The sequence below is a fragment of the Misgurnus anguillicaudatus genome, chromosome 18 (genome assembly GCF_027580225.2).
Source record: "Misgurnus anguillicaudatus chromosome 18, ASM2758022v2, whole genome shotgun sequence".
In the NCBI taxonomy this organism is placed as follows: domain Eukaryota; kingdom Metazoa; phylum Chordata; class Actinopteri; order Cypriniformes; family Cobitidae; genus Misgurnus; species Misgurnus anguillicaudatus.
In genome coordinates, this window is record NC_073354.2 from 20,491,859 (window position 1) to 20,518,877 (window position 27,019).

Consider the following 27,019-nt stretch of genomic DNA (forward strand, 5'->3'; position numbering starts at 1 on the left):
AACTTATGAGAAAAACACATTTTAATACTACATACTACGTAAACAGTTGTTACCCAAACTAAAAATAACGTTCAATTGTCAATAAGGTCGGTGTCAACGAACAAAACAAAGGACGACAACAAAAGAACATCGCCATCAAACGGTAAAGAAAAGCATTACGGAGTAGCCTACGTTTATATCAAATTATATAGCAGTCTCGATCGTGTCATTCATTACGGGTGTTTGTGCTTTTATTTCTGATCTCAGCTATGGATAATCTAACTCGTGCTAACAGTGTTTTCGCTCTGGATCTCTATCGGGCTTTGAGCTCGTGCAGTGCGGATGGAAACATGTTCTTCTCTCCACTGAGCATCAGTGCTGCTCTCAGTATGGTTCACTTAGGATCCCGAGGAGACACCGCCAAAGAAATAGAGAAGGTAATAAAAGATTTACCATGAGTAGTAATTTTTTTCTAGCATATTGGGGAAATTATCTTGACAGGTCTTAACTGTCTTTGCAGGTTTTGTCCTTCACTTCTCTCCCTGATGTTCACTCCCATTTTGAGTCTCTCACCTCAGCTATCAATAATCCATCAGCTTCTTACATACTCAGATTGGCCAACCGCATCTATGGAGAGAAAACTTTCAGCTTCCTACCTGTAAGTCCTTTTTGTTTTAATTATGAATGACATAAAATAATTTATCTCTCCTATGTGCCACCTTCAGTCTGTGCAACACATCCCATCTAATTCATTTTTTGTCCTGCAGGAGTATGTTGACTCCACCCTGAAGTTGTACCATGCTGAACTTCAACCAATGGACTTCATTGGAGCATCTGAGCAGTCTAGACAGATCATTAACAAATGGGTGGAGAAGCAGACAGAGAGTGAGTAAAAAACTTCAATCAGACTTTAAAGAACACCAATGGTCCTATTAACATTTTTAAATTTCCTTTGGTTTGTAAGTGTGTATTAGTACATGTTAACGATATGCAAAAGGTACAAACCCCAAAGTAAACGATGACGCTAGTTATCATCTTTAACTTAAACCTCTTTTCCTGGACAACAACAAATACACTGATTGTAGGCAACAGTGTACTTCCTAGGATTGGTGATGTAGACAAAACCAACATTATCATAATTCCTCCCGCTTCGGACTCAGCCTGTAAGTTAACTCCTGTTAGCATTGCATTGTGCGTGAATCTTTTAAACATGGTAAGGAGCGTAACATTTCCCGCTGACGTCAGAGGTATTCAGGCCAATCAAAACGTACAGATAAGCTGGCCATCAGGGACACAGAGCTTTTCAAATCCGTGCGTTTCAGGAAGAGAGTGAAATCTTGAGCTACAAAAATGTACGGTATGTGGAAAAGAATGTGTCTTTAACCAAATTCACAAAATAATGTTTTTTAGCAATGAAATATGTGCTCTTTAAAAAATGTAAACCTTTCAGAATATAAATGTGCATTCTGCTTAAGACATTTTTTGACATTTTAACATCAGATATAAATGTAAAGTCAAAAGTGTGCTCTACTATGAGTTTTCAGATATGAATAAATGAAATGCTGTTTGATATTTTTTCAGATAAAATCAAAGATCTTCTCAAGCCTGGTATGGTAACAGGAATGACCCGACTGGCTTTGGTTAATGCCATCTACTTTAAAGGGAACTGGTTGCACAAATTTAATCCCCAAAAGACTAAAGAAATGCCATTTAAAATAAATAAGGTTTGATTTGTATTTCTTTCAGAAATGCTTATCCATTGAACATGTTTTGTTTACTCAATCTGACACATAGGAATTATAATTATTTTTTACTATGCATTATTTCGTTCATGATATTTGTGTGTTTATCTGATTTCAGAATCTGTGCAAGCCTGTAGAAATGATGTACCAGGAGAAAGAGTTTCCCTTTAGAGACATACCTGAAGAAAAACTGCATGTTCTGGAGCTACCATATGTGCAAAGTGAACTCAGTATGTTGGTCCTTCTTCCTGATGAAAGTCAGGATGGCTCAGACCCTCTTCTGAAGGTATTGCCTTATGCATAGCATACATGTTGAGTTGAATTGCTGTTAAGTAGTTCGGTGCTAAGTACTGTATGTCATTAAAAACAAATCATATTTGGACTTGGTGTGTTTGACAGCTGGAGAGCGAGTTGACCATTGACAAGCTGCTTGATTGGACAAACAGTGACAAAATGATAAAATGGATGGATATCACTGTCGGTTTGCCCAAGTTCAAGCTGGAGATCGAGAGCTCCCTGGAAGAAATACTGGCAGGGATGGGTATGAGTTCTTTGTTTCAGGGGGCGAAGGCTGATCTAACAGGCATGAGCAGTCAGGGTGGCCTGTTTCTTTCATCTGTGACCCACAAAGCCTTTGTTGAAGTCAATGAGGAAGGCACTGAAGCAGCAGCAGCAACTGTAGGACTAATGTTTTGCTGTGATTTTGAACCAAAAAGTTTTATAGCAGATCACCCTTTCCTGTTCTTCATCAGACATAACCCCACTAACAGCATTCTCTTCCTTGGCAGATTCAGAGGCCCATCTTAGATATGCGATTCGTTTATGATATAGACATATTATGGATAACTCACTTATATTGCTTATAGAAGCTTTTTCAAAGTATGCCTTACCAAAGTCCTATCAGCCTTACAAAGTATGAGCAAGGAATCACGCTAATGCATTTAACCACATACTTGCATGATTCATACTTATTTTGATGGTAAATGTTATTTTCCATTATAAATTGTAACTTGGCAATGCATTTTGTATGTACATTAACTCATCATTGATGACGAGTAACTTTAAGCATGTGAATTATCTTTAGCTTTGTCATACCAATAAACAACTTGGAATGCAGTTATTTGCTTTACATTTGCGATGTATATGCTCTATTTAAGTCTCTAGACAGTTTTTATTGACTTATATCAATTGTCAAGATGCCTTAAACTCATTGTCATCTGAGACTTAACAATAACCTCTTACATGCATATCTCACAGTACTTTGATGTCATATGCCGATCAATCACAGCGCTGCAAAATAACATGCCTTCTGACATTTTATCATACAATAGACTATCCATTCAAATTTGTTTATGGGTTTCATTTGTAATGTATATATGTAAAAAATAAAGTGCCCCAATAAATAAACAGTTGTCTGTCTTAACTAAAATCACATTATTATGGTGGCTGGCTACATCTAGGCATTTTTTCATGCTTTTTTATTTTGAAAGCAGAAGTTATTGAGTCTTGCACAGATTGGACCTCATATGGCGGGAGGTGGTCGTTCAAAACTGTATAAACATACGCACACATTTGGGTGTATCCCAAATGTTACAGATGCATCCCAAAACTTTATTAAATAGTATTTTCATACATTTTGGATTCAACCGAAAATATAGCACCTTTTTATAAAAACTACCACCACCATTTTTATGAACTAGGATCTTATGTTTAGTGCAGTATTGTCTTTAAAAGTAAGAAATTATGGTCTGATGTTTCCTTTTCAAGGTCCTAATAGGTTAGACAGCACAGATAAAGTCACACTAAAGTTTAAGGTACAAAATAAAATATATACGGTATTTAAAAAAAAGCATAATTTAAAACACTGTTGACATGTATACATTTTAAACAAGACCATATAGACCATTTCAGCAGCAACAACGTAAACAAATGTTTTTTGTGGCCCAACCTTAACTTCCGGTAGACTTGCGCATAGAATCAGTAACAAGAGAGTCCCTCTAGAGGAGATTTTTTTTCTGATAACAAGCAAAATAAATAATAACTAAATTACTTTCGTTCAAATCATAGCAAATGTATACAATGTTAGCTACAGGTCCTTGAATTCTTCCCTGGCTTACCCCTCTATGCACAGCAGTGATCCATGCTTGCCATATTCCCTCTTCTCTGGGAAACTCACATTTTTATTTTTAACAAGGTATTTGTTCCAGAAGTCAGTTTAGCCACTAGCCCGACCAATAACCAAACACAAACCGTAAGTTAACTTCAGGCCAGGCGCAACTGTGGTAACGTCCACACAGACATCTTGGTTCGTTTGCCCAAGTTCAAATTGAAAGCTGAGAGTTCCTTAGCAGAAACATTGGCAGGGATGGGTATGCCCTCTGTGTTCGAGGGTCCAGTGGCTGATCTGACAGGAATGAGCAGTCAAGGTGGCCTCTTCTATTCATCAGTTGCCCACAAGGCCTTTGTTGAAGTCAATGAAGAAGGCACGGAGGCTACAGCAGGCATGGTGGCTTTTTGTATGTTCAGAGAGGAGCATTTCATGGCAGACCATCCCTTCCTGTTCTTCATCAGGCACAACCCCACCAACAGCATCCTCTTTCTCGGGAGATACAGAAAGAATATTGGTATTTTAAAATGTGTTTAGGCACAATTTGTATTAGTGTGTTGTGTTTTCAAATACACAAAAGTTTATTGTAAAGACAGTGTCTTGGATTTAGATTTAATTGAAATGCAACAGTTTATACAGTATAATGCATGAACTGTTTGTGTGCTTGTAAGTCTATAGACAAAAACACAAAAAATGGGATAGTCACTCTGACTCACTTAGACTCATTCAAACTGGACACTCGCCAGTTATGGTGAGTGAAAACGAGAGTTTAAAGACAAAAGTGGAAACAGGCAACTTTTCACAGTACTACTATTAGTAGAACTGCGGCCACTAGGGGGAAACGTAGTCGTCGATCCACTTTTTTCTCCTTAAAGGCTGGGTTTTAAGGCTCAACAGCTTATAAAAACGTATTTCTGTTTTTTTTTTTTTTGCTTGTTAGCTGTACACCTTGTCGCACATCAGCTTTTAGGCATTATTTTGTTTTTTGTTATAAGCCAGAAATGACAAGGAGCAATACAAAGTCAATGGAGACGGCTGGATTGTTCCCCCCGGTGGGCGTGGTTTTCAAATGTGCATAACTGCGCTAGTGGCCGCTCTGTCTCTATACGCGGAGGGGGCGTACAAAACTCAACTTTGTGAGAAAGAAAAACACATTTCAATACTACATTTGGGTAAAGAGTTGTTACCCACACAAAAAAATAACGTTTCATTTTCAATAAGGTCGGTGTCAACGCACAGAAACGACAACAAGAGACGACAAGAACATCGCCATTAAACGGTAAAGAAAATCTTTAAGGAGTACGTTTATATCAAATTATAGTTGATAGCAGTCTCGATCGTGTCATTGATAACCGGTGTTTGTGCTCTTATTTCTGATCTCAGCTATGGATAATCTAACTCGTGCTAACAGTGTTTTCGCTCTGGATCTCTATCGTGCTTTGAGCTCGTGCAGTGCGGATGGAAACATGTTCTTCTCTCCACTGAGCATCAGTGCTGCTCTCAGTATGGTTCACTTGGGATCCCGAGGAGACACCGCCAAAGAAATAGAGACGGTAAGAAAGATTTACCATAAGTAGTAATGTTTTTCTATCATATTGGGGAAATTATCTTGACAGGTCTTAATTGTCTTTGCAGGTTTTGTCCTTCACTTTAGTCCCTGATGTTCACTCCCATTTCGAGTCCCTCACCTCAGCTATCAATAATCCATCAGCTTCTTACATACTCAGATTGGCCAACCGCATCTATGGAGAGAAAACCTTCAGCTTCTTACCTGTAAGTTCGTTTTGCCTTTATTGTGAATGACATAAAACTTTTCTCATACGTGCCACATTAAGTCTGTGCAACACATCCCATCTAATTCATTTAATGTTTTCAATTCGTTTGTTTTATTTTATTTTGTCCTGCAGGAGTATTTGGACTCCACCCTGAAGCTGTACCACGCTGAACTTCAGCCAGTGGACTTCATTGGAGCATCTGAGCAGTCTAGACAGATCATCAACAAGTGGGTGGAGAAGCAGACAGAGAGTGAGAATAGTTGAAAACATTGATATATGAAAGAAATGCATTCATAGAATTACAGTGATTATTAATAATGACATATATTGTTTTCAGATAAAATCAAAGATCTTATCAAGCCTGATATGGTGACCGGAATGACCCGACTGGCTTTGGTTAATGCCATTTACTTTAAAGGGAACTGGTTGCAGAAATTTAACACTCAAGACACCAAGGAAATGAGCATGAGCAGTCAAGGTGGCCTCTTCCTTTCATCAGTAGCCCACAAGGCCTTTGTTGAAGTTAATGAAGAAGGCACGGAGGCTGCAGCGGCTACAGCAGGCATGGTGGCTTTTTGTATGTTCAGAGAGGAGCATTTCATGGCAGACCATCCCTTCCTGTTCTTCATCAGGCACAACCCCACCAACAGCATCCTCTTTCTCGGAAGATACAGAGTCCCATCTTAAAGATGTACTTACTTTTAAAATAAAGAATACATATTGGTATTTTAAAATGTTTTTAGGCACAGTTTGTATTAGTGTGTTGTGTTTTCAATACACCAAAGGTTATTGTAAAGACAGTGTCTTGGATTTAGATTTAATTGAAATACCACAGTTTATACCAGGGGTGGGCATCGAGGGCCACAGTACCGCAGAGTTTAGCTTCAACCTTAATCGAACACACCTGAATGTCATTTCCAAATAGTCCTAAAGACTTCAATTAGATATTTCAGCTGTGTTTGATTGGGGTTGGAGCTAAACTCTGCAGGGCTGTGGCACTCAGGACCAGGAATTGCCCACCCCTGGTTTATACAGTATAAGGCAGGAACAGTTTGTGTGCTTGTAAGTCTATAGACAAAAACACAAAAAATGGGATAGTCACTCTGACTCACTTAGACATAAAAATGTTTTCATGAGACACTGTTTACCATGTTGCTTAAAATGACTACTGACACAAACAGTAATAGAGATCAAATGGAATCAAAATCACTTATGAATGAATCATTCAGATTGGACACTCTCCAGTTATGGTGCCCCTGCTTTTGGTATATGATCTTGTTACCCCAGCTGAATATACCAATAAATTGTTAATAAGGTCAGTGTCAAAGCAAAATAATAAGAAAGAGGAAAATAGATTATACAGTCCAGATGAAGTAATAGGAAAGTTATTATAAGAATTATATTATTAAAATATCAAATACTAGGGCTGTGTCAAAAGTTTAATTGTGATTAATCGCATACAAAATAAACGTTTTTGCATAATATATGGGTGTGCACTGTTTGTAATTAATTTGTATATATAAATACGCATACATGCGTGAACGTATTTAAAACACACACACAAACACACATTTTATTTTATATATAAATAAAAAATATATATACATAAATAACATGTTTCTTAAAGGTATGTGTGTGTTACAAATACATTAGAATTAAACACAATACATACATACATACATATATATATATATATATATATATATATATATATATATATATATATATATATATATATATATATATATATATATATATACATATATATATATACATATATATATATATACATATATATATATACATATATATATATATATATATATATAAATACACGCAAATATATTATGCAAACACAAACTTTTATTTTGTATGCGATTAATTTGTTATTATTATAAAAATAATTTAAAGAATCAAACAAATGAACTGAATGACAGTGACAGCTTAATGGGTCTAATTTGCAGCTTAGTTTAAATTGGTTGTTAATACAATTTACATTTACTACAAGATCAGTGTTTTAATATTTACAGATATTTATTGAAAAATAAAAATATTCATTTCATTTGTTAGTCATTTTGGATCTACTAAATTAATACATTTAAAATTATAATGGTCTATTTTAACAAAAAAATCTGGATGGCTACATTTACACTCTGTATTTGTGGTAAATATTCAGTAAGCTTCTGCAGTGCTGCGGCTGTCAGTCTGACAGCGGAAGTGAGTCATGCAGACAATCACGATATCGGACCTCTTACGCGGAGGGGGCGTTTAAAACTCAACTCATGAGAAAAACAAATTTTAATACTACATACTACGTAAAGAGTTGTTACCCAAACTAAAAATAACGTTCAATTGTCAATAAGGTCGGTGTCAACGAACAAAACAAAAGACGACAACAAAAGAACATCGCCATCAAACGGTAAAGAAAAGCATTACGGAGTACGTTTATATCAAATTATATAGCAGTCTCGATCGTGTCATTCATTACGGGTGTTTGTGCTTTTATTTCTGATCTCAGCTATGGATAATCTAACTCGTGCTAACAGTGTTTTCGCTCTGGATCTCTATCGTGCTTTGAGCTCGTGCAGTGCGGATGGAAACATGTTCTTTTCTCCACTGAGCATCAGTGCTGCTCTCAGTATGGTTCATTTGGGATCCCGAGGAGACACCGCCAAAGAAATAGAGAAGGTAATAAAAGATTTACCATGAGTAGTAATTTTTTTCTAGCATATTGGGGAAATTATCTTGACAGGTCTTAACTGTCTTTGCAGGTTTTGTCCTTCACTTCTCTCCCTGATGTTCACTCCCATTTTGAGTCCCTCACCTCAGCTATCAATAATCCATCAGCTTCTTACATACTCAGATTGGCCAACCGCATCTATGGAGAGAAAACTTTCAGCTTCCTACCTGTAAGTCCTTTTTGTTTTAATTATGAATGACATAAAATAATTTATCTCTCCTATGTGCCACCTTCAGTCTGTGCAACACATCCCATCTAATTCATTTTTGTCCTGCAGGAGTATGTTGACTCCACCCTGAAGTTGTACCATGCTGAACTTCAACCAATGGACTTCATTGGAGCATCTGAGCAGTCTAGACAGATCATTAACAAATGGGTGGAGAAGCAGACAGAGAGTGAGTAAAAAACTTAAATCAGAATTTAAAGAACACCAATGGTCCTATTAACGTTTTTAAATTTCCTTTGGTGTGTAAGTGTGTATTAGTACATGTTAACGGTATGCAAAAGGTACAAACCCAAAAGTAAACGATGACGCTAGTTATCATCTTTAACTTAAACCTCTTTTCCTGGACAACAACAAATACACTGATTGTAGGCAACAGTGTACTTCCTAGGATTGGTGATGTAGACAAAACCAACATTATCATAATTCCTCCCGCTTCGGACTCAGCCTGTAAGTTAACTCCTGTTAGCATTGCATTGTGTGTGAATCTTTTAAACATGGTAAGGAGCGTAACATTTCCGGCTGACGTCAGAGGTATTCAGGCCAATCAAAACGTACAGATAAGCTGGCCATCAGGGACACAGAGCTTTTCAAATCCGTGTGTTTCAGGAAGAGAGTGAAATCTTGAACTACAAAAATGTACGGTATGTGGAAAGGAATGTGTTGTTAACCAAATTCACAAAATAATGTTTTTTAGCAATGAAATATGTGCTCTTAAAAATTTTTAACCTTTCAGAATATAAATGTGCATTCTGCTAAAGACATTTTTGCCATTTTAACATCAGATATAAATGTAAAGTCAAAAGTGTGCTCTACTATGAGTTTTCAGATATGAATAAATGAAATGCTGTTTGATATTTTTTCAGATAAAATCAAAGATCTTCTCAAGCCTGGTATGGTAACAGGAATGACCCGACTGGCTTTGGTTAATGCCATCTACTTTAAAGGGAACTGGTTGCACAAATTTAATCCCCAAAAGACTAAAGAAATGCCATTTAAAATCAATAAGGTTTGATTTGTATTTCTTTTCAATACTGCTCATCCATTGAACATGTTTTGTTTACTCAATCTGACACATAGGAATTATAATTATTTTTTACTATGCATTATTTCATTCATGATATATGTGTGTTTATCTGATATCAGAATCTGTGCAAGCCTGTAGAAATGATGTACCAGGAGAAAGAGTTTCCCTTTAGAGACATACCTGAAGAAAAACTGCATGTTCTGGAGCTACCATATGTGCAAAGTGAACTCAGTATGTTGGTCCTTCTTCCTGAGGAAAGTCAGGATGGCTCAGACCCTCTTCTGAAGGTATTGCCTTATGCATAGCATACATGTTGAGTTGAATTGCTGTAAAGTAGTTCGGTGCTAAGTACTGTTTGTTATTAAAAACAAATCATATTTGGACTTGGTGTGTTTGACAGCTGGAGAGCGAGTTGACCATTGACAAGCTGCTTGATTGGACCAAAAGTGACAAAATGATAAAATGGATGGATATCACTGTCGGTTTGCCCAAGTTCAAGCTGGAGATCGAGAGCTCCCTGGAAGAAATACTGGCAGGGATGGGTATGAGTTCTTTGTTTCAGGGGGCGAAGGCTGATCTAACAGGCATGAGCAGTCAGGGTGGCCTGTTTCTTTCATCTGTGACCCACAAGGCCTTTGTTGAAGTCAATGAGGAAGGCACTGAAGCAGCAGCCGCAACTGTAGGAATAATGCTTTGCTGTTATGTTGAACCAAAAAGTTTTATAGCAGATCACCCTTTCCTGTTCTTCATCAGACATAACCCCACTAACAGCATTCTCTTCCTTGGCAGATTCAGAGGCCCATCTTAGATATGCAATTCGTTTATGATATAGACATATTATGGATAACTCACTTATATTGCTTATGCAAGCTTTTTCAAAGTATGCCTTACCAAAGTCCTATCAGCCTTACAAAGTATGAGCAAGGAATCACGCTAATGCCTTTAACCACATACTTGCATCATTCATACTTATTTTGATGGTAAATGTTATTTTCCATTATAAATTGTAACTTGGCAATGCATTTTGTATGTACATTAACTCATCATTGATGAGTAACTTTAAGCATGTGAATTATCTTTAGGTTTGTCATACCAATAAACAACTTGGAATGCAGTTATTTGCTTTACATTTGGGATGTATATGCTCTATTTAAGTCTCTAGACAGTTTTTATTGACTTATATCAATTGTCAAAATGCCTTAAACTCATTGTCATCTGAGACTTAACAATAACCTCTTACATGCATATCTCACAGTACTTTGATGTCATATGCCGATCAATCACAGCGCTGCAAAATAACATGCCTTCTGACATTTTATCATACAATAGGCTATCCATTCAAATTTATTTATGGGTTTCATTTGTAATGCATTCATGTAAAAATAAAATGCCCCAATAAATAAACAGTTGTCTGTCTTAACTAAAATCACAATATTATGTTGGCTGGCTACATCTAGGCATTTTTTTGGATTTGTGGTAAATATGGTAAACTACTGTAGTTGAGTTTCTGTACGGTCAGTGATGCTTTGTCATTTTGAAAGCAGAAGTTATTAAGTCTTGCACAGATGACCTCATACGACTGGAGGTGAGCGTTCAAAACTGTATAAACATATGCATGCATTTGGGTTGGTGTTGGTGTTCTCTAAATAAACGGTCAAAGCAGAATCACGCTTATGCATTAAACCACACTGTTAACATAATTTTTTTGACAAGGAAATCCATTCTCCTCCATCTGCCACTTGCAAGACTTGATCATATGCCTCCCAAAACTTTATTAGCACCTCTTATAAAAACTACCACCACAATTTTTATGAACTAGGAATCTTATGTTTAGTGCAGTATTGTCTATCAAAGTTAGAAATTATGGTTTGTCTCCTTTTCAAGGTCCTAACAGGTAAGACAGCACAGATGAAGTCACACTAAAGTTTAAGGTACAAAATAAAATATATACGGGATTTACACATCCAAAAAAGCATAATTTAAAACACTGTTGACATGTATATATTTTAAACAAGACCATATAGACCATTTCAGCAGCAACCACGTAAACAAATGTTTTTTGTGGCCCAACCTTAACTTCCAGTAGACTTGCGCATAGAATCAGTAACAAGAGAGTCCATCTAGAGTAGATTTTTTTTCTGATTTTTTTCTGGCTCATTTGCTTAAGTTCAAACTGAAAGCTGAGAGCTCCTTAGCAGAAACATTGGCAGGGATGGGTCCAGTGGCTGATCTGACAGGCATGAGCAGTCAAGGTGGCCTCTTCCTTTCATCAGTAGCCCACAAGGCCTTTGTGGAAGTTAATGAAGAAGGCACGGAGGCTGCAGCGGCTACAGCAGGCATGGTGGCTTTTTGTATGTTCAGAGAGGAGCATTTCATGGCAGACCATCCCTTCCTGTTCTTCATCAGGCACAACCCCACCAACAGCATCCTCTTTCTCGGAAGATACAGAAAGAATATTGGTATTTTAAAATGTGTTTAGGCACAATTTGTATTAGTGTGTTGTGTTTTCAAATACACAAAAGTTTATTGTTAAGACAGTGTCTTGGATTTAATTGAAATGCAACAGTTTATACAGTATAAGGCATGAACTGTTTGTGTGCTTGTAAGTCTATAGACAAAAACACAAAAAATGGGATAGTCACTCTGACTCACTTAGACTCATTCAAACTGAACACTCGCCAGTTATGGTGAGTGAAAACGAGAGTGGAAACAGGCAACTTTTCATAGTACTGCTATTAATAGAACTGCGCCCACTAGGGGGAAACGACCACTTTTTTCTCCTTAAAGGCTGGGTTTTAAGGCTCAACAGCTCACAAAAACGTATTTCTGTTTTTTTTTTTTTGCTTGTTAGCTGTACATCCCGCCACACAGCAGCTTTTAAGCATTATTTTGTTTTTTGTTATAAGCCAGAAATGACAAGGAGCAATACAAAGTCAATGGAGACGGCTGGATTGTTCCCCCCGGTGGGCGTGGTTTTCAAATGTGCATAACTGCGCTAGTGGCCGCTCTGTCTCTATTCACCATATTCCGCCACGCCCCTTTTTAATTCTTCGCTCTTCCGCATTTTGTCAACCGACTTCCGCTGCTAATATGGCACAGTGCATTCGGTGGTTAGTTTGGTGGTTAGAAGATTGTTTGTAGTTCACTATAACTTTAGCGAAATGACAAATATCGCTACTGCTGTAAATGTTTTAAATTAGGAGCACGGTTAAAACTTCATACGACGCTCAGATAGTCTTTTATTGTCCCATCAATCGTCTCGTGGGTAGACGATATGAAGCGGCCGCGGCAAGTAACCTGGCATATTTAATTACCTCATCCTGTCAGGAGTTGATGGAGCAGCATCGAAAATTATTAAAAGTATGTCTACCAATATTTACACAGTGATTTCGTCTTTTTTTTTATAGCAAATGTGCACCTTAGCCAGTCCAATAACTATTTCGTTTTTATGTGGTACCATGATAGAATTCATTTGCAAACTTGCCAACACTTATTCCTTCAAATCAGGAGACTTAAATCCTTTTAAGTGGAATCTACAAAGCTCACATATGATTTAAGAAATTCCTTACAGATAATATCTGATCACACTGTAAAGGTTTATATAACTGCATGGCAGGTTACATCTGATCACATAGTAAATGTTTAATATAACTGCATGACATGTAACAGCTGATCACATTGTAAAGGTTTAATATAAATGCACAACATCTGATCACATTGTAAAGGTTTAATATAATTGCACAACATCTGATCACATTGTAAAGGTTTAATATAAATGCACAACATCTGATCACATTGTAAAGGTTTAATATAAATGCACAACATCTGATCACACTGTAAATGTTTAATTTCACTGCATGACATCTGATCACATTGTAAAGGTTTAATATAAACGCACAACATCTGATCACACTGTAAATGTTTAATATTACTGCATGACATCTGATCACATATGAAGGTTTAATGTAGCTTTACAACAGGTAAAGCAAGACCACCCTGCAATAAATTAAGACACAGCTTTATCTGAGTCATCAGGAGCTGATCCCAAGTGTTTATCTGGAAGCTGTTGGTGTATGTACTGGTAAAGTGCTTGGCGACTGTGTAATGGATGCAATATCAACCCTGTGTAAAGCTGAACCAAAGATGGTTGTTTCTCAGCAGAGATATGTACATTTGTGCCAGCTCAACACATTGAAGCAGTTTCTCGGACAGGGTTTACAGGATTAGGATTTAATTATATTAGGACATTTTAGTTTTTACAAACAAACCCTACAAAAAAACAAGACTGGTGCGCATCTTGTGACAAAACAATGGCACTCATATATGTTGAGGTATGTCAGTAAAAGGTGTTTTTAAATTATTGTAGCTCAAATATGCATTTTAGCTTGGGACCAGGATAAGCCCTGTCCGGGAAACTGCACCATTGTTTTCCCATATCAGATGTAGGTTGCTTCAGGTTGAGTTGTGATGTTAAAGTGTAGTTGTGGTCAGAGACGGATGGATCCTCCCATTGTGTTTCTGCATCACAGTTTAGGAACATGTTGATTGTATCATCCTCACAGTTGTCCACTGCATCACTACACATCAATGCATCTGTGAAAACAATATAACCAAAAACATTTTTATGTTAGTATTTTAAATAAACTTGCATCATGAGAATTAATATATAAATGGCACCCATACTTAAACAGAACAGTGTGTAAGAGAGAGATGCATTAAAAAGAGACAGTAACATTATACACACAACCTTTAACTTCAGTGTTAAATAATATGTTGTTTAATAGGTCATTATCAATATTTGAATGAGAAATGAACTGACATTCTAGCATCTGAAATCTCAGTAACTTGTAGGAATCACGTGGGCTACTGTAAGAATGCAATGTACTATAATATCTCGTTGTACTATCGTAAATATAAAAATATAGGTGGACAATTAAAACCATTCAAATAGTTTCATTTTATTAACTAACGTTACTGATCTTAAGTGTATTTGTAGAACGGACTTCACAAATCTAACTTTACGCGAACGAGCACAAATTTAGCTAAGATAGCTTACCTGAAACTGGCCACCTTTTCAACACCCGGCGTGGTTTAAAGTTACCGGAACATCGTAGTCGAACCTTGGGATAAGGGTATTCCTCAGTTGGCTTAAAATTGGTAAGAAAGAAACATAAAGGCGCTCGGGTGAGCTTTTTAAGCTTTAACGCGTCGCCTTCAGTCACTGCCTCAGCTGCTCATCGTCTATGCGGCCGGAAGAACGTTGACAAAATGAGCGAAATGGCGCCGCCCTTGTTGTCGTGAAAAATAAGGTGATTATACGCGGAGGGGGCGTACAAAACTCAACTTTGTGAGAAAGAAAAACACATTTCAATACTACATTTGGGTAAAGAGTTGTTACCCACACAAAAAAATAACGTTTCATTGTCATAAGGTCTGTGTCAACGCACAGAAACGACAACAAGAGACGACAAGAACATCGCCATTAAAGGGAAACTTCACCCATTTGCATTAAGCTTTGTACCGTTAGAACCCCAGTCATGTTTTTGAATGGTCGTGCACCATTCCCTCAGTTTCCCCTGAGAGGGGAGAAATACTGATTTCAGTGAGGCACTTCCTTCTTTCAATGATGTAAAAATCGTCATTTTGCGTCATTGAAAGAAGGAAATCCTGTATCTCTATACGGACTACCGGCACATCCGGGAACTTGACAGTAAATTTCGTCACCGCCCCTTTTCGGGGGTTAAAAAAGCAGCGCCTCCATTGGCTTCCATTCAAAATAGCGTAACAAAGCAACGTTTTTACACAGCCGGCAGGCGTAAATAACTTATGAAATCACTCAGATTAAACATGTCGAGTATTTATCTGTCCATCCTGCCTGCCATAGAGCGCGAAAGATACATTAACACATTTAATTTGGTCAATATAAAAACATGTCCCTTTCATTCTCACAGCATCAAATTTGTGTAACAACGCCATCCAGTGATTGCTGGAAATATCGCTAAGCCAGTTAGTTGTATGACTCGACGGAAAAGTGCACTCATTACTCTAAATATAAAGACATAATAAATAAATACGAAGTAACTTTCAAATACGAAGTAAAATCATTCACTTGCTTCCCTGTTGACTTGATGAGGTACGTGTTTAATGTCCGGGTAAGACACCTCTGGCCAATAGGGAGCGTTGTTACACAAATTTGACGCTGGGAGAATGAAAGAGACATGTTTTTATATTGACCAAATTAAATGTGTTAATGTATCTTTCGCGCTCTATGGCCGGCAGGATGGACAGATAATTACTCAACGTGTTTAATCTGAGTGATTTCGTGGGTTGTTTACGCCTGCCGGCTGTGTGCGAAGGTTGCTTTGTTCCGCTGTTTTGAATGGAAGTCAATGGAACGTCTAGTGCGATTTCCCCCAAAAGTGGGCGTGAACCTGTTCAGAGACATTCTATGACGTTGCGCCGGTTGTGCGTATTGAGTGTGAAAGACTACAGACACTCATTCCTCATTTTTCCAAGGTGGGGGCTATAGGTGGGACCCACTCACGCTTCAGACCAATTACAGATAAGTGGGTGGGACTTACGAAAATATACGAACACAGACCGAAAAAAAACGACCAGCCGCCATCTTTATGCAGTAAACAATTCTGGCCCAGAATTCATGTTACAATAACAGTGGAAGTTAATCAATATTACATGGAAGATGGTGATTTTACAAGCGTGATGCTCTAATCCGCTGTTCATTGCACCTTTATGAGCCACAATACTGCAAAGAGCTGAGGCAGATGTAGGAACAGAAGCCCGAGGAGTAGGCCGGAGCCTGGGCGTCGGCTGGGTAGAGGAGCCCGGTGAAGAAGCAGCAACCATCGGCCTCTGCTGCGTAGAGAAGCTTGCCTGTTCTCTCGCTGTGTGGCTTCTTTATAACATTTCTGCATCAGATAAGGATATGGACGTTTGTTTGGTGAAGGTTTCTATGCAAGAGAGGAACTTTGCGCGCGTTTGGAACGTTTATTTCACGGACATGTTTCGGTTTACGAGCAGACGCGCTGCGGAGTATATAAGCTTGGACGGACTCGGGCCGTTTGCTTTCGGTTTAACATTTCTGGATCAGATAAGGATATGGACGTTTGTTTTGTGAATGTTTCTGGTCGCGTGCTTATTTCAAAGACGTGTCCATACCTGTCAAGTATCCCGTTTTGGCCGGGAAAGTCCCGTATTTTACCCTTCTTTCCCGCCGTCCTCCCGTATTAGTATTTTCCCGTAAATCTCCCGTATTTTAACCTGCGTTATTACAAAAATAATAATGCCCATAAAAAAACTCCCAATCCCAGATCGCTAAAGATCCACTGATCCCGCTAATCCACTTCGTGTTTTCCCACCCGCTCCGCTGCATCTCTGTGTGCACTCCCTGTCTGGAGAACGAAGACGACAGTTTCTGTCTGAAGTTTGCATTAACAGGTAGATTTATTACATTATATCAGTTGTTAAACCGCAGAATTACTAATTTGGACGTTTGTTTACGTATTTCGTCGGTAAATGATTTACTGTCGGTGTTCTAAAAGTGCTAACAAGTTAGCAAGCAAACAGCAACAAAATATCCACATTATTATCGTTTCAATGCTTGTCTAATAAATTAAATGTTCCCGGTCAGATCTAAGCTAACATAAACACTAAATTTGCTGTTGTTGGCACACTTTGTAGACAAAAAATACAAAAAAAACACCAATGCCTTCACAAAATAAAGACAGAGAATGGAAAGGGAGGCTGGTAAAGGCAGTTCAACATTGCAAACATTGATTCAAAGCTCCATCAAGCCAGCAGATAAATCATATTGAATATCTACTGTACACTTTAATTCTTGTTATTATATTTTCCCATTATAATCACTTGTAACCACTTGTCTAAGTGCCCTTTTTGGTTTGGGCCACTGCCCTATCTAGCATTTTCATTTTCTAAATGACTGTTCTCATTACAAAGAAAAGTGAATGGTTTATAAATAATTTTGGCATTAAGGTATAATGCAAAAGAAGTTAAAATAAGGCTTTTCAGCCTAAGGCCATTGGGTTTTGTACAGATGCAAATTTGTGTGTATAGTATGTACACAGTGTGAGTGTGACTTATGAAATGTAGTTTTTACAGAGCTGTGTGTTTCACTAGTTTTCTTGCTAATGAATTAGTTTGTTTAGTTAATTTTAACACAATTATCAGCACTTAGGTTTAAAAAATATTATCCGGCCCTCACCAGTCTTAAAATGTAAGGAATACTGGAGCTTGTTTGGGTTGGTGGTGGGACTGTTCGCGGTGGGCGCCGGAAAATTTCCCTTATTTTCAAATCCAAAACTTGACAGGTATGCGTGTTTCGGTTTACGAGCACAAGCTCCAAGAGCTGAGGCAGCGCGTCTGTGGAGATATTATGCAGGGGACGCGTTTGTGTGGAGGATGCAGGGATAAACGGACGTCTGACTAAAGTGAGTGTTTATATTTTCTTTGTTATACTAACGTGGCATTTATGTACACAATAGCATATCTGAGCGGTGTTTTATATGTCTATATTGTGAGAGCAGTGAGGCCAATAATAACACAAATGTAATTACAGTAAACAAGAGACAAAAAGAAAATTGGTAAAACTAAATAAACATTTAAAATGCATACACTTTTTTTAAGTACTTGGAAAGACATTTGTACTGTGGATCTGAAACCGCACGTTACTGTTTGAATAAGACTTTGCTACACACCAGGCCAGAGTGTTATTGTGTGTACCACAATGTAACATCACGTTTAAAAGTAAATCATGATTGGTGTCAGTCAGACACAGTGGTGGTGGCTATTTTCTTTGTTTTACTAACGTGGCATTTATGTACATAATAGCATGTCTGAGCCGTGTTCCGAGTAATGGGAGTGGCTTGCAGAGCTGTGCATTGTGGTGCATAGTGGCAGTTGTAGTTTTTCATACAAATGTGCTCTAAAGTCACATTTTGTCTTTTCTCTGTCAAATAGGCACAAAATTCTACATTTATGTTACATTTTGACTACAAATATGACTCACTTTCCATAAAGATTAATGTTCCTATCGGTGAAATGGCCCTTTAAACGGTAAAGAAAATCTTTAAGGAGTACGTTTATATCAAATTATAGTTGATAGCAGTCTCGATCGTGTCATTGATAACCGGTGTTTGTGCTTTTATTTCTGATCTCAGCCATGGATAATCTAACTAGTGCTAACAGTGTTTTCGCTCTGGATCTCTATCGTGCTTTGAGCTCGTGCAGTGCGGATGGAAACATGTTCTTCTCTCCACTGAGCATCAGTGCTGCTCTCAGTATGGTTCACTTGGGATCCCGAGGAGACACCGCCAAAGAAATAGAGACGGTAAGAAAGATTTACCAGAAGTAGTAATGTTTTTCTAGCATATTGGGGAAATTATCTTGACAGGTCTTAATTGTCTTTGCAGGTTTTGTCCTTCACTTCTGTCCCTGATGTTCACTCCCATTTCGAGTCCCTCACCTCAGCTATCAATAATCCATCAGCTTCTTACATACTCAGATTGGCCAACCGCATCTATGGAGAGAAAACCTTCAGCTTCCTACCTGTAAGTTCGTTTAGCCTTTATTGTGAATGACATAAAACTTTTCTCATACATGCCACATTAAGTCTGTGCAACACATCCCATCTAATTCATTTAATGTTTTCAATTCGTTTGTTTTATTTTATTTTGTCCTGCAGGAGTATTTGGACTCCACCCTGAAGCTGTACCACGCTGAACTTCAGCCAGTGGACTTCATTGGAGCATCTGAGCAGTCTAGACAGATCATCAACAAGTGGGTGGAGAAGCAGACAGAGAGTGAGTAATAGGCTTGTGATCAGGGCAGGACTTACCGGGGTGGGGGCCCCTGGGCTTGAATAAATTTTGGGCCCTACACTCTCAGAATAAACGGTACAAAAGCTGTCACTGGGAGGGTACCCTTTAAATGGGTCCTAATATTGACCATTTAGGTACAGATATGGATACATGTACCCATTATATGTACTCTTTAGGTACAAAGGTGTACTATTTGAAAGGGTACCACCCCAGTGACAGCTTGTGTAAATTGTGCACATACAGTAAACAACCTACAATAAAAAATATATCATAGAGCTTAAAGGGTAGTTTCCGACATGGTTTAAATTTATCCAGCACTAGGCCTATTCCTAGGTTATATTAGGACATTTAACAAACAAACAAACCTTACAAAAACATTACTGGTGTGTGTATTTAGACAAAACAATGGCACTGATAAGATATTTCAGTGCAAGATGTGTTTAAATTAAGACAGCTCAAACATGCATTTTAGTCCGGGACTAGGATAAGACCTGTCTAGGAAACTGCCCCTATATCTCTAAAGCAGAACATAAGCTGTCACACATTCAAATTAATCATGTACATTAAAAAATACCCCATAGCATTATGTTAGACTTAAATAATAGTATGTCTTGATAAACATTCACCTTATTACACACCATATAATGTAATGTGTAAACATCAACAAGTGTATTTTTTGCATATAGCCTAATACAAGTGGTGCAGTGTTTAAAGGACAAGTTCGGTATTTTACACTTAAAGCCCTGTTTTCAGATTGTTTATGGTGAAATAGAACGGTTTTGACTGAAATTTCGACATATGTGGCTGCCCTGAGAATTTTCAGGTGTTTGTGTTTCGCCTCACACCTCTACAATGGGTTTAATGGTGCACTGGAACAATCCTTCCTAAAATGCTTTAAACTTTCGTTTACAAAGACGTGAAACTCACCGAGTGGTCAGGGGTGTTCACTGATATGCTCACACAAAAATCGCTGCAAAAGATGCTTTCCAACAGCTGTTTTAGCAATCTTTTTCATTTCACCGAGCGCTTCCTTTTCGCGTTGCTTTTTCTCGTTATCTGTAAAGCTCATTCATGACACTCATTAAGTGTATTCGCTATTATACTAGCATCTATGGATTTCAAAAGCAGTAAACTCAGCGCGTCATATTCAGCACCAAGATGACTGACATATATATATATATATATATATATATTAGGGCTGTCAATAGATTAAAATATTTAATCGCAGTTAATCGCATGATTTCATGAGTTAACTCGCGATTAATCGCAAATTAATCGCACATTTTTATCTGTTCTAAATTTACCTAAATGTAACACTTTTTAAGATTTTAATGCTTTAATCAGCATGGATTTGGATAATATATATGCTATATGCAATTGTATGTCTACAACAACCTGTTTACATTTTCAACAGAACCATCAGCCATAGTTTTATAAATGTTTTTGCCTTTAGAAGACCTTGTTCTTTCTCCATTTCTGTTTGCTGCTGCATCATTTGTGACCTGTGCTGGCAAATTGAGTTGGGATGAGCAAATTTTAAAAAATGTGTCATTTATATTTTAACATTCTCTATTAAAAAACTTCAAAACAATTGGACCAATTGTTGGAATCTGACAAAGCATGACAGAACTATACCTGTTAATGCAGAGCAAAAACAATATCAATATACATATATGTTTTTCTTTTCTTGTTTAATTTTGACATTGGGACAGACCACTTTAAGACTGTAGGATAATGCAAGGGTTTAATATAAATGACACAACAGATACTTTTCCTTAACAGTTAACCAAACATTCACTTCAGATATAACAGGTTATAGGTCATACCTGCGTGAATTCTTGTCAAAACAGATATTTTTAAACCTGTAATTTTGTGTTAGATGTCTATATATATCGAGCCCAGTCTCCTGAAGATGCGTTTAAATAGCACGAAGTTTCACGCACTCGCGCGTTTGTGTGCATGCGCTTCAGACGTCTGCGTCAGACATTGCTTTTGAGCCTTGTCACTCTTAATAACTCTTTTAACATCAATCAGATCCCGAACTTTATCTCTCTTAATAATTATTTTAACATCAAGAAAGTCCTGCGGTCTATTTTCTATAATTTCTGAAAGCTTTTTAAAACGAAACTAAAAAGTGAAAGACGACGCATCTTTGCTTTATATGGATTTGGGACGGTACACCTCACAGAAAACGTGCAGATAAAGAAAACTGCACGTGCAGAAAACGTGCATTTTAGATGTTTAATTACCATTTAGAGCATTGGAATCGCTAGACGAGAGCTTAATGTTCTTATTTTTATGAAAAGCTCCGACTCATCTAGACAGCGCCAGTCACTTGCTGCGTCTCAATTCATCCAGCTGTGGGTCAAACAGAAATTGCGTGTTGCCTTAATCGCGCGTTAATAAAATTAGTGCCGTTAAAATGAATTTGCGTTAACGCGTTATTAACGCGTTTATTTTGACAGCCCTAATATATATATATATATATATATATATATATATATATATATATATATATATATATATATATATATATATATATATATATATATATATATATATATATATATATATATATATATATATATATATATATAAATATAAATGAATTAAATGCAGCAGCACCAACCAAATTAAAACGACTGAACAAATCAAACGAACACAAGCAAGCACTGGGGCCCCCTACTGGCTGAGGCCCCTGGGCTTAAGCCCAATGGTAAGTCAGACCATGCTTGTGATTAATAAGTTTCTCCTCCGTATGATTTCGCAAATCGTTTTCTTAGTACTTTGACATCATCCGGCTGTCGATTCTTGCGGTGCCGCATGAAGTCGAACAAGCCTAAAAATTTATATAAGAATTTAAAAAATTTAAACCTTTTAGAAAATAAATGTGCATTCTGCTAGTGTAGTCATGAAGACATTTTGTGAAATTTTAATATCAGATATAAATGTAAAGTCAAAAGTGTCTACTATGACTTTTCAGAAATGTATAATGAGATGCTGTTTGTTTTTCAGATAAAATCAAAGATCTTCTCAAGCCTGGTATGCTAACAGAAATGACCCGACTGGCTTTGGTTAATGCCATCTACTTTAAAGGGAACTGGTTGCACAAATTTGATCCTCAAAAGACTAAAGAAATGCCATTTAAAATAAATAAGGTTTGATTTGTATTTCGGTACTGCTTATGCATTGAACATGTTTTGTTTGCTCAATCTGACACATAGGAATTATAATTACTATGAATAATTTTTTTTCCACTATGCATTATTTCATTCATGATATATGTGTGTTTATCTCAGGGCCGGCCCTGGCCAATTTGCTGCCCTAGGCAAGATTTCACCTGGTGCCCTTTAGAATCACAATTGTGTTCCAATCATTTTGTTCATAAACTTACACAGAAAAAAAATGCACAGCTTTGTCTGGTTTTTCTTAATTTTGAAAATATTTTGGAAACACGCACAAACACACACGCACGCACGCACACATACACACAATACCCTGTCACTCAGGCATTTGATCTTGACATTGTCACTGAAGCGGCAGTTTAAAATATAAACCCAGAATTCAGCGAATGTCAAGAACAAGAAAACGGAAACATAAATCAGACCGAGGCGCGGGATTTAAATTACGTTACACGGACCATGTTTAAATTTCAATGTTTCTGCACAGAAATACCAACTTTATCTGGTATTAATAAGCTGCACATTGGAGTGCTGGCTGCTCCCCACGGTGCTGAAGACGCGTGATGGCACTATGCACAGATATTTACGTGCAATCTATTGGAAAGCGGAGGAGTCATTCGTTGGATTAGTAAAATAACGAAATTATAGCTTTTAAATGGAAGAAAAAAGTTTTTTTTGTGAAGAGATTTTTTTAAGTTTAAAAGTGCACAACTCTTTTCAAGGGGAAGAAAGCTATACTTTCCCCTTTCGTGCAACCTATCGGAAACGCAGATGAGTTTGGTTAGTAAAATAATGAAATTATAGATTTAAGTACAAAATAATATTTATATAAAGAGAAATATTGAAATTAAAAACTGCAAAACTCTTCTTAAGTGGAAGTAATAAAGTAAAATAACGAATAATAATTATATAATAACGAATAATAGTTTCCAATAGGTTGCACGTAAATATGTGCATGTGCCACCAGTACTCTGTCTGAGCGCGTCTTCAGCACCGCAGCCAGCACTCCAATGCGCAGCTTATTAATACCAAACAAAGTGAACAAGTTGGTATTTCTGTGTAGAAACATTGAAATTTAAACATGGTCTGTGTAACATTATGTAAATTCCGCGTCTCTGTCTGGTTGTTGTTTCCGTTCTGATCTTGTTCTTGACGTTCGCTGAATTCTGGGTTTATATTTTAAACTGCCGCTTCAGTGCAGTATAACCACAGAGCTATTTAACAAGCACGATCTTCCGAGATATGCTACTAATAATTCATTAATAACTGCTGTTTTCTTGTGCAAAATTAAATATTTATAGTTAAATGTTTATATACATATATTAAAAAAATAATAATTTGGGCGCACGGACGCCCCAAGGGGTCGGCGGCGCCCTTAGCATTTGCCTATTCCGCCTATGCCCAGGGCCGGCCCTGGTTTATCTGATATCAGAATCTGTGCAAGCCTGTAGAAATGATGTACCAGAAGAAAAAGTTTCCCTTTATAGACATACCTGAAGAAAAACTGCATGTTCTGGAGCTACCATATGTGCAAAGTGAACTCAGTATGTTGGTCCTTCTTCCTGATGAAAGTCAGGATGGCTCAGACCCTCTTCTGAAGGTATTGCCTTATGGATAGCATACATTTTGAGTTGAATTGCTGTTAAGTAGTTCAGTGCTAATTACTGTATGTCAATAAAAACAAATCAAATTTGGACTTGGTGTGTTTGACAGCTGGAGAGCGAGTTGACCATTGACAAGCTGCTTGATTGGACAAAAAGTGACAACATGATAAAATGGTTGAATATCACTGTCGGTTTTCCAAAGTTCAAGCTGGAGATTGAGAGCTCCCTGGAAGAAATACTGGCAGGGATGGGTATGAGTTCTGTGTTTCAGGGGGCGAAGGCTGATCTAACAGGCATGAGCAGTCAGGGTGGCCTGTTTCTTTCATCTGTGACCCACAAGGCCTTTGTTGAAGTCAACGAGGAAGGCACTGAAGCAGCAGCCGCAACTGTAGGACGAATGCTTTGCGGTTCTTCACGTGAACCAAAACGTTTTATAGCAGATCACCCTTTCCTGTTCTTCATCAGACATAACCCCACTAACAGCATTCTCTTCCTTGGCAGATTCAGAGGCCCATCTTGATATAAGATTTGTTTATGATATTATAGACATATTATGGATAACTCACTTATATTGCTAATGCAAGCTTTTTCAAAGTATGCCTTACCTATCTGTCTATCTATGCTATACCCAAGTCCTATCTGCCTTACTAATTATGAGCAGGGAATCATGTTAATGCCCAGTGGCGGAGCCAGAGGGGTGTCCAGGGTGGCACTGGACACCCTTGTCACTGGCCACCCCGTGTGCCACCCCAAATTTAATGCGCTACTTTCACTTAATCGCTATATTTATTTTCGACGTTCGGCAGCGCAGCACATTGTTAAAAACAAACATTATGAATATTAACCCTCCCTGCGGTCGCGGCACAAACTCAATCACTGCGCAAAGAGACTTGGATTACTCTGCTGATTTTGGACATACAGATATGATTTATACAGCATTTAAAACGTTCAAGTGTCATTTTTTGTGTGTCTATAAAACTGAATGTTGTGCTTTTCACAAAATTAAGAAAATATACATAATGGGCATTCTGTTATCTCTCCATCAGTGACGTCTTTTCAAAAAGATAAATGTCATGTCTACATAATGCTTGGAATCTTTAAAATGATGTAAGTGAAGTCGTACATTTTGCTAATGATTTATTTTCACCGTATATGCTGGAAGTGTGGTAATTGTCTTGTGGACTGAATCTAAGATTGCCAATTCTGTTTACAACAAAACCCAGCACCATGTTCTCATTCTTGACGTGATCTTTATAGGCTACTGTATGATTGTTAATTCGACTGGATTGCCACATTGCACTTGAAAGCGCGACGCGCATATCCGATAGTGCGCGTGCACAGCCAGAGCTTAAACGACTTCATATTCGCGTCTTTTTGGCTTAAACGGACAAATGCTCATATGTCAAAGTAGCTGTCTTGGTGATTTTCATACTAAACATTTGGTTACTGTACGTCTTAAACGAATAAACATTTTATTGCATTCGGTCTTATAACCTGTTGAAGTCTCTCTGTCATTAAAGTTAATTAAAAATCAAAAGAAAAAAGAAAACTTTTGCATCTTCTGTATCTTCGTAAAGAAAGATTAATCGACACATCCTTTGTGTTGGAGCTCTGCTATTTGAAGTAAGTTTAAGGTTTATCATGGAGTTTAGATTTCCTGATCTTTTGCTTCATAAAAGGGATAGTTCACAAAATGAAAATTCTGTCATAATTTTTACATCCTTATGTTGTTCTAAACCTGTACGAATTTCTTTTTTCTTATGAACACAAAAGAAGATATTTTGATAAATGATGGTATGCACACAGCTGTTAACCATTGACTTCCATAGTAGGAATAAAAACAACATAATGGAATTTAATGGATATACCATTAATTGTGTGCTTACCATCATTTATCAAAATATCTTCTTTTGTGTTTATTAAAATAAAATACAGGTTTGAACAACATATGGGTGAGTAAATGATGACAGAATCTTCATTTTTGGGTGAATCCCTTTAACAGACAGTAAATGAGATGTAAGAAATACAGTAGAAAGATTTAAAATTCACCCTTATTATGTTTACATCTAATGCGATCAAAAGATTCATTTATGCTTTCTTGATACATGGTTACATGTCATTTTCTTTTATGACTATGGACCCCCTAAAGTAGCTTTGGCCACCCCATTAAAAAAATTCTAGTTCCGCCACTGCTAATGCCTTTAACCACATACTTACATCATTCATACTTATTTTGATGGTAAATGTTATTTTCCATTATAAATTGTAACTTGGCAATGCATTTTGTATGTACATTTACTCATCATTTTAAGCATGTGAATTATCTTTAGGTTTGTCATACCAATAAACAATTCTCTAGACAGTTTTTATTACACTTTTATCAATTGTCAAAATGCCTTAAACTCATCTGAGACTAAACAATAACCTGCATATATCCATATCTCACAGTACTTTGATGTCATATGCCGATCAATCACAGCGCCACAAAAAAACATGCCTTCTGTCATTTTATCATACAATAGGCTATCCATTCAAATTTGTTTATGGGTTTTGATTTGTAATGTATTTATGTAAAAATAAAGTGCCCCAATAAATAAACAGTTGTCTGTCTTAACTAAAATCATGTTATTATGTTGGCTGGCTACATCTAGGCATTTTTTCATGATTTGTGGTAAATATGGTAAACTACTGTAGATGAGTTTCTGAGCTGCCAGTGATGCTTTGTCATTTTGAAAGCAGAAGTTATTGCGTCTTGCACAGATCGGACCTCATTTGACTGGAGGTGG

At 37.2% G+C, this 27,019-nt stretch overlaps 3 protein-coding genes and 1 long non-coding RNA gene across 7 annotated transcripts; 3 read left to right on the forward strand and 1 right to left on the reverse strand.

Moving 5' to 3' along the window:
* Positions 1-3,128, forward strand: LOC129430148 (leukocyte elastase inhibitor-like). The gene is made up of 7 exons (XM_073856048.1): positions 1-142; positions 247-416; positions 500-637; positions 747-864; positions 1,561-1,703; positions 1,840-2,007; positions 2,121-3,128. The coding sequence occupies exons 2-7, from the start codon at positions 249-251 to the stop codon at positions 2,526-2,528; spliced, it is 1,143 nt and encodes a 380-aa protein (XP_073712149.1). The 5' UTR covers positions 1-142; positions 247-248; the 3' UTR covers positions 2,529-3,128.
* Positions 51-26,831, forward strand: LOC129430150 (leukocyte elastase inhibitor-like). 4 transcript variants are annotated; one of them, XR_012358647.1, is made up of 8 exons: positions 7,721-8,022; positions 8,122-8,291; positions 8,375-8,512; positions 8,621-8,738; positions 9,433-9,575; positions 9,713-9,880; positions 9,994-10,675; positions 26,564-26,831. XR_012358647.1 is itself a non-coding variant. In XM_073856051.1 (7 exons), the coding sequence occupies exons 2-7, from the start codon at positions 5,214-5,216 to the stop codon at positions 10,399-10,401; spliced, it is 1,143 nt and encodes a 380-aa protein (XP_073712152.1). In that variant the 5' UTR covers positions 51-142; positions 5,212-5,213; the 3' UTR covers positions 10,402-10,997. The 4 variants fall into 4 exon arrangements, 3 of the variants coding, with proteins under 3 accessions (XP_073712152.1, XP_073712151.1, XP_073712150.1); XM_073856051.1 differs by lacking the exons at positions 7,721-8,022; positions 8,122-8,291; positions 8,375-8,512; positions 8,621-8,738; positions 26,564-26,831 and adding exons at positions 51-142; positions 5,212-5,381; positions 5,464-5,601; positions 5,736-5,853 and having other exon boundaries at positions 9,994-10,997; XM_073856050.1 differs by lacking the exons at positions 7,721-8,022; positions 8,122-8,291; positions 8,375-8,512; positions 8,621-8,738; positions 26,564-26,831 and adding exons at positions 4,966-5,107; positions 5,212-5,381; positions 5,464-5,601; positions 5,736-5,853 and having other exon boundaries at positions 9,994-10,997.
* Positions 4,967-25,095, forward strand: LOC129430151 (leukocyte elastase inhibitor). The gene is made up of 7 exons (XM_073856047.1): positions 4,967-5,107; positions 18,788-18,957; positions 19,040-19,177; positions 19,312-19,429; positions 22,463-22,605; positions 24,062-24,229; positions 24,343-25,095. The coding sequence occupies exons 2-7, from the start codon at positions 18,790-18,792 to the stop codon at positions 24,751-24,753; spliced, it is 1,146 nt and encodes a 381-aa protein (XP_073712148.1). The 5' UTR covers positions 4,967-5,107; positions 18,788-18,789; the 3' UTR covers positions 24,754-25,095.
* On the reverse strand, positions 13,171-15,266 carry LOC141350577 (uncharacterized). Its single transcript, XR_012358643.1, has 2 exons — positions 14,650-15,266; positions 13,171-14,186 (listed from the first exon to the last, which is right to left on the reverse strand). It is a non-coding gene; the product is annotated as an uncharacterized lncRNA (long non-coding RNA).
* Positions 26,832-27,019: the final 188 nt, after the last annotated feature.

Bases quoted from the DNA above. Each gene is read 5' to 3' on its own strand.
- LOC129430148 (XM_073856048.1), top strand. From the start codon at position 249: ATGGATAATCTAACTCGTGCTAACAGTGTTTTCGCTCTGGATCTCTAT. The intron at 417-499 runs GTAATAAAAGAT...CTGTCTTTGCAG, and splicing joins CCGCCAAAGAAATAGAGAAG to GTTTTGTCCTTCACTTCTCT. The intron at 865-1,560 runs GTGAGTAAAAAA...ATATTTTTTCAG, and splicing joins GGTGGAGAAGCAGACAGAGA to ATAAAATCAAAGATCTTCTC.
- LOC129430150 (XM_073856051.1), top strand. From the start codon at position 5,214: ATGGATAATCTAACTCGTGCTAACAGTGTTTTCGCTCTGGATCTCTAT. The intron at 5,382-5,463 runs GTAAGAAAGATT...TTGTCTTTGCAG, and splicing joins CCGCCAAAGAAATAGAGACG to GTTTTGTCCTTCACTTTAGT. The intron at 5,602-5,735 runs GTAAGTTCGTTT...TTTGTCCTGCAG, and splicing joins AAACCTTCAGCTTCTTACCT to GAGTATTTGGACTCCACCCT.
- LOC129430151 (XM_073856047.1), top strand. From the start codon at position 18,790: ATGGATAATCTAACTAGTGCTAACAGTGTTTTCGCTCTGGATCTCTAT. The intron at 18,958-19,039 runs GTAAGAAAGATT...TTGTCTTTGCAG, and splicing joins CCGCCAAAGAAATAGAGACG to GTTTTGTCCTTCACTTCTGT. The intron at 19,430-22,462 runs GTGAGTAATAGG...TTTGTTTTTCAG, and splicing joins GGTGGAGAAGCAGACAGAGA to ATAAAATCAAAGATCTTCTC.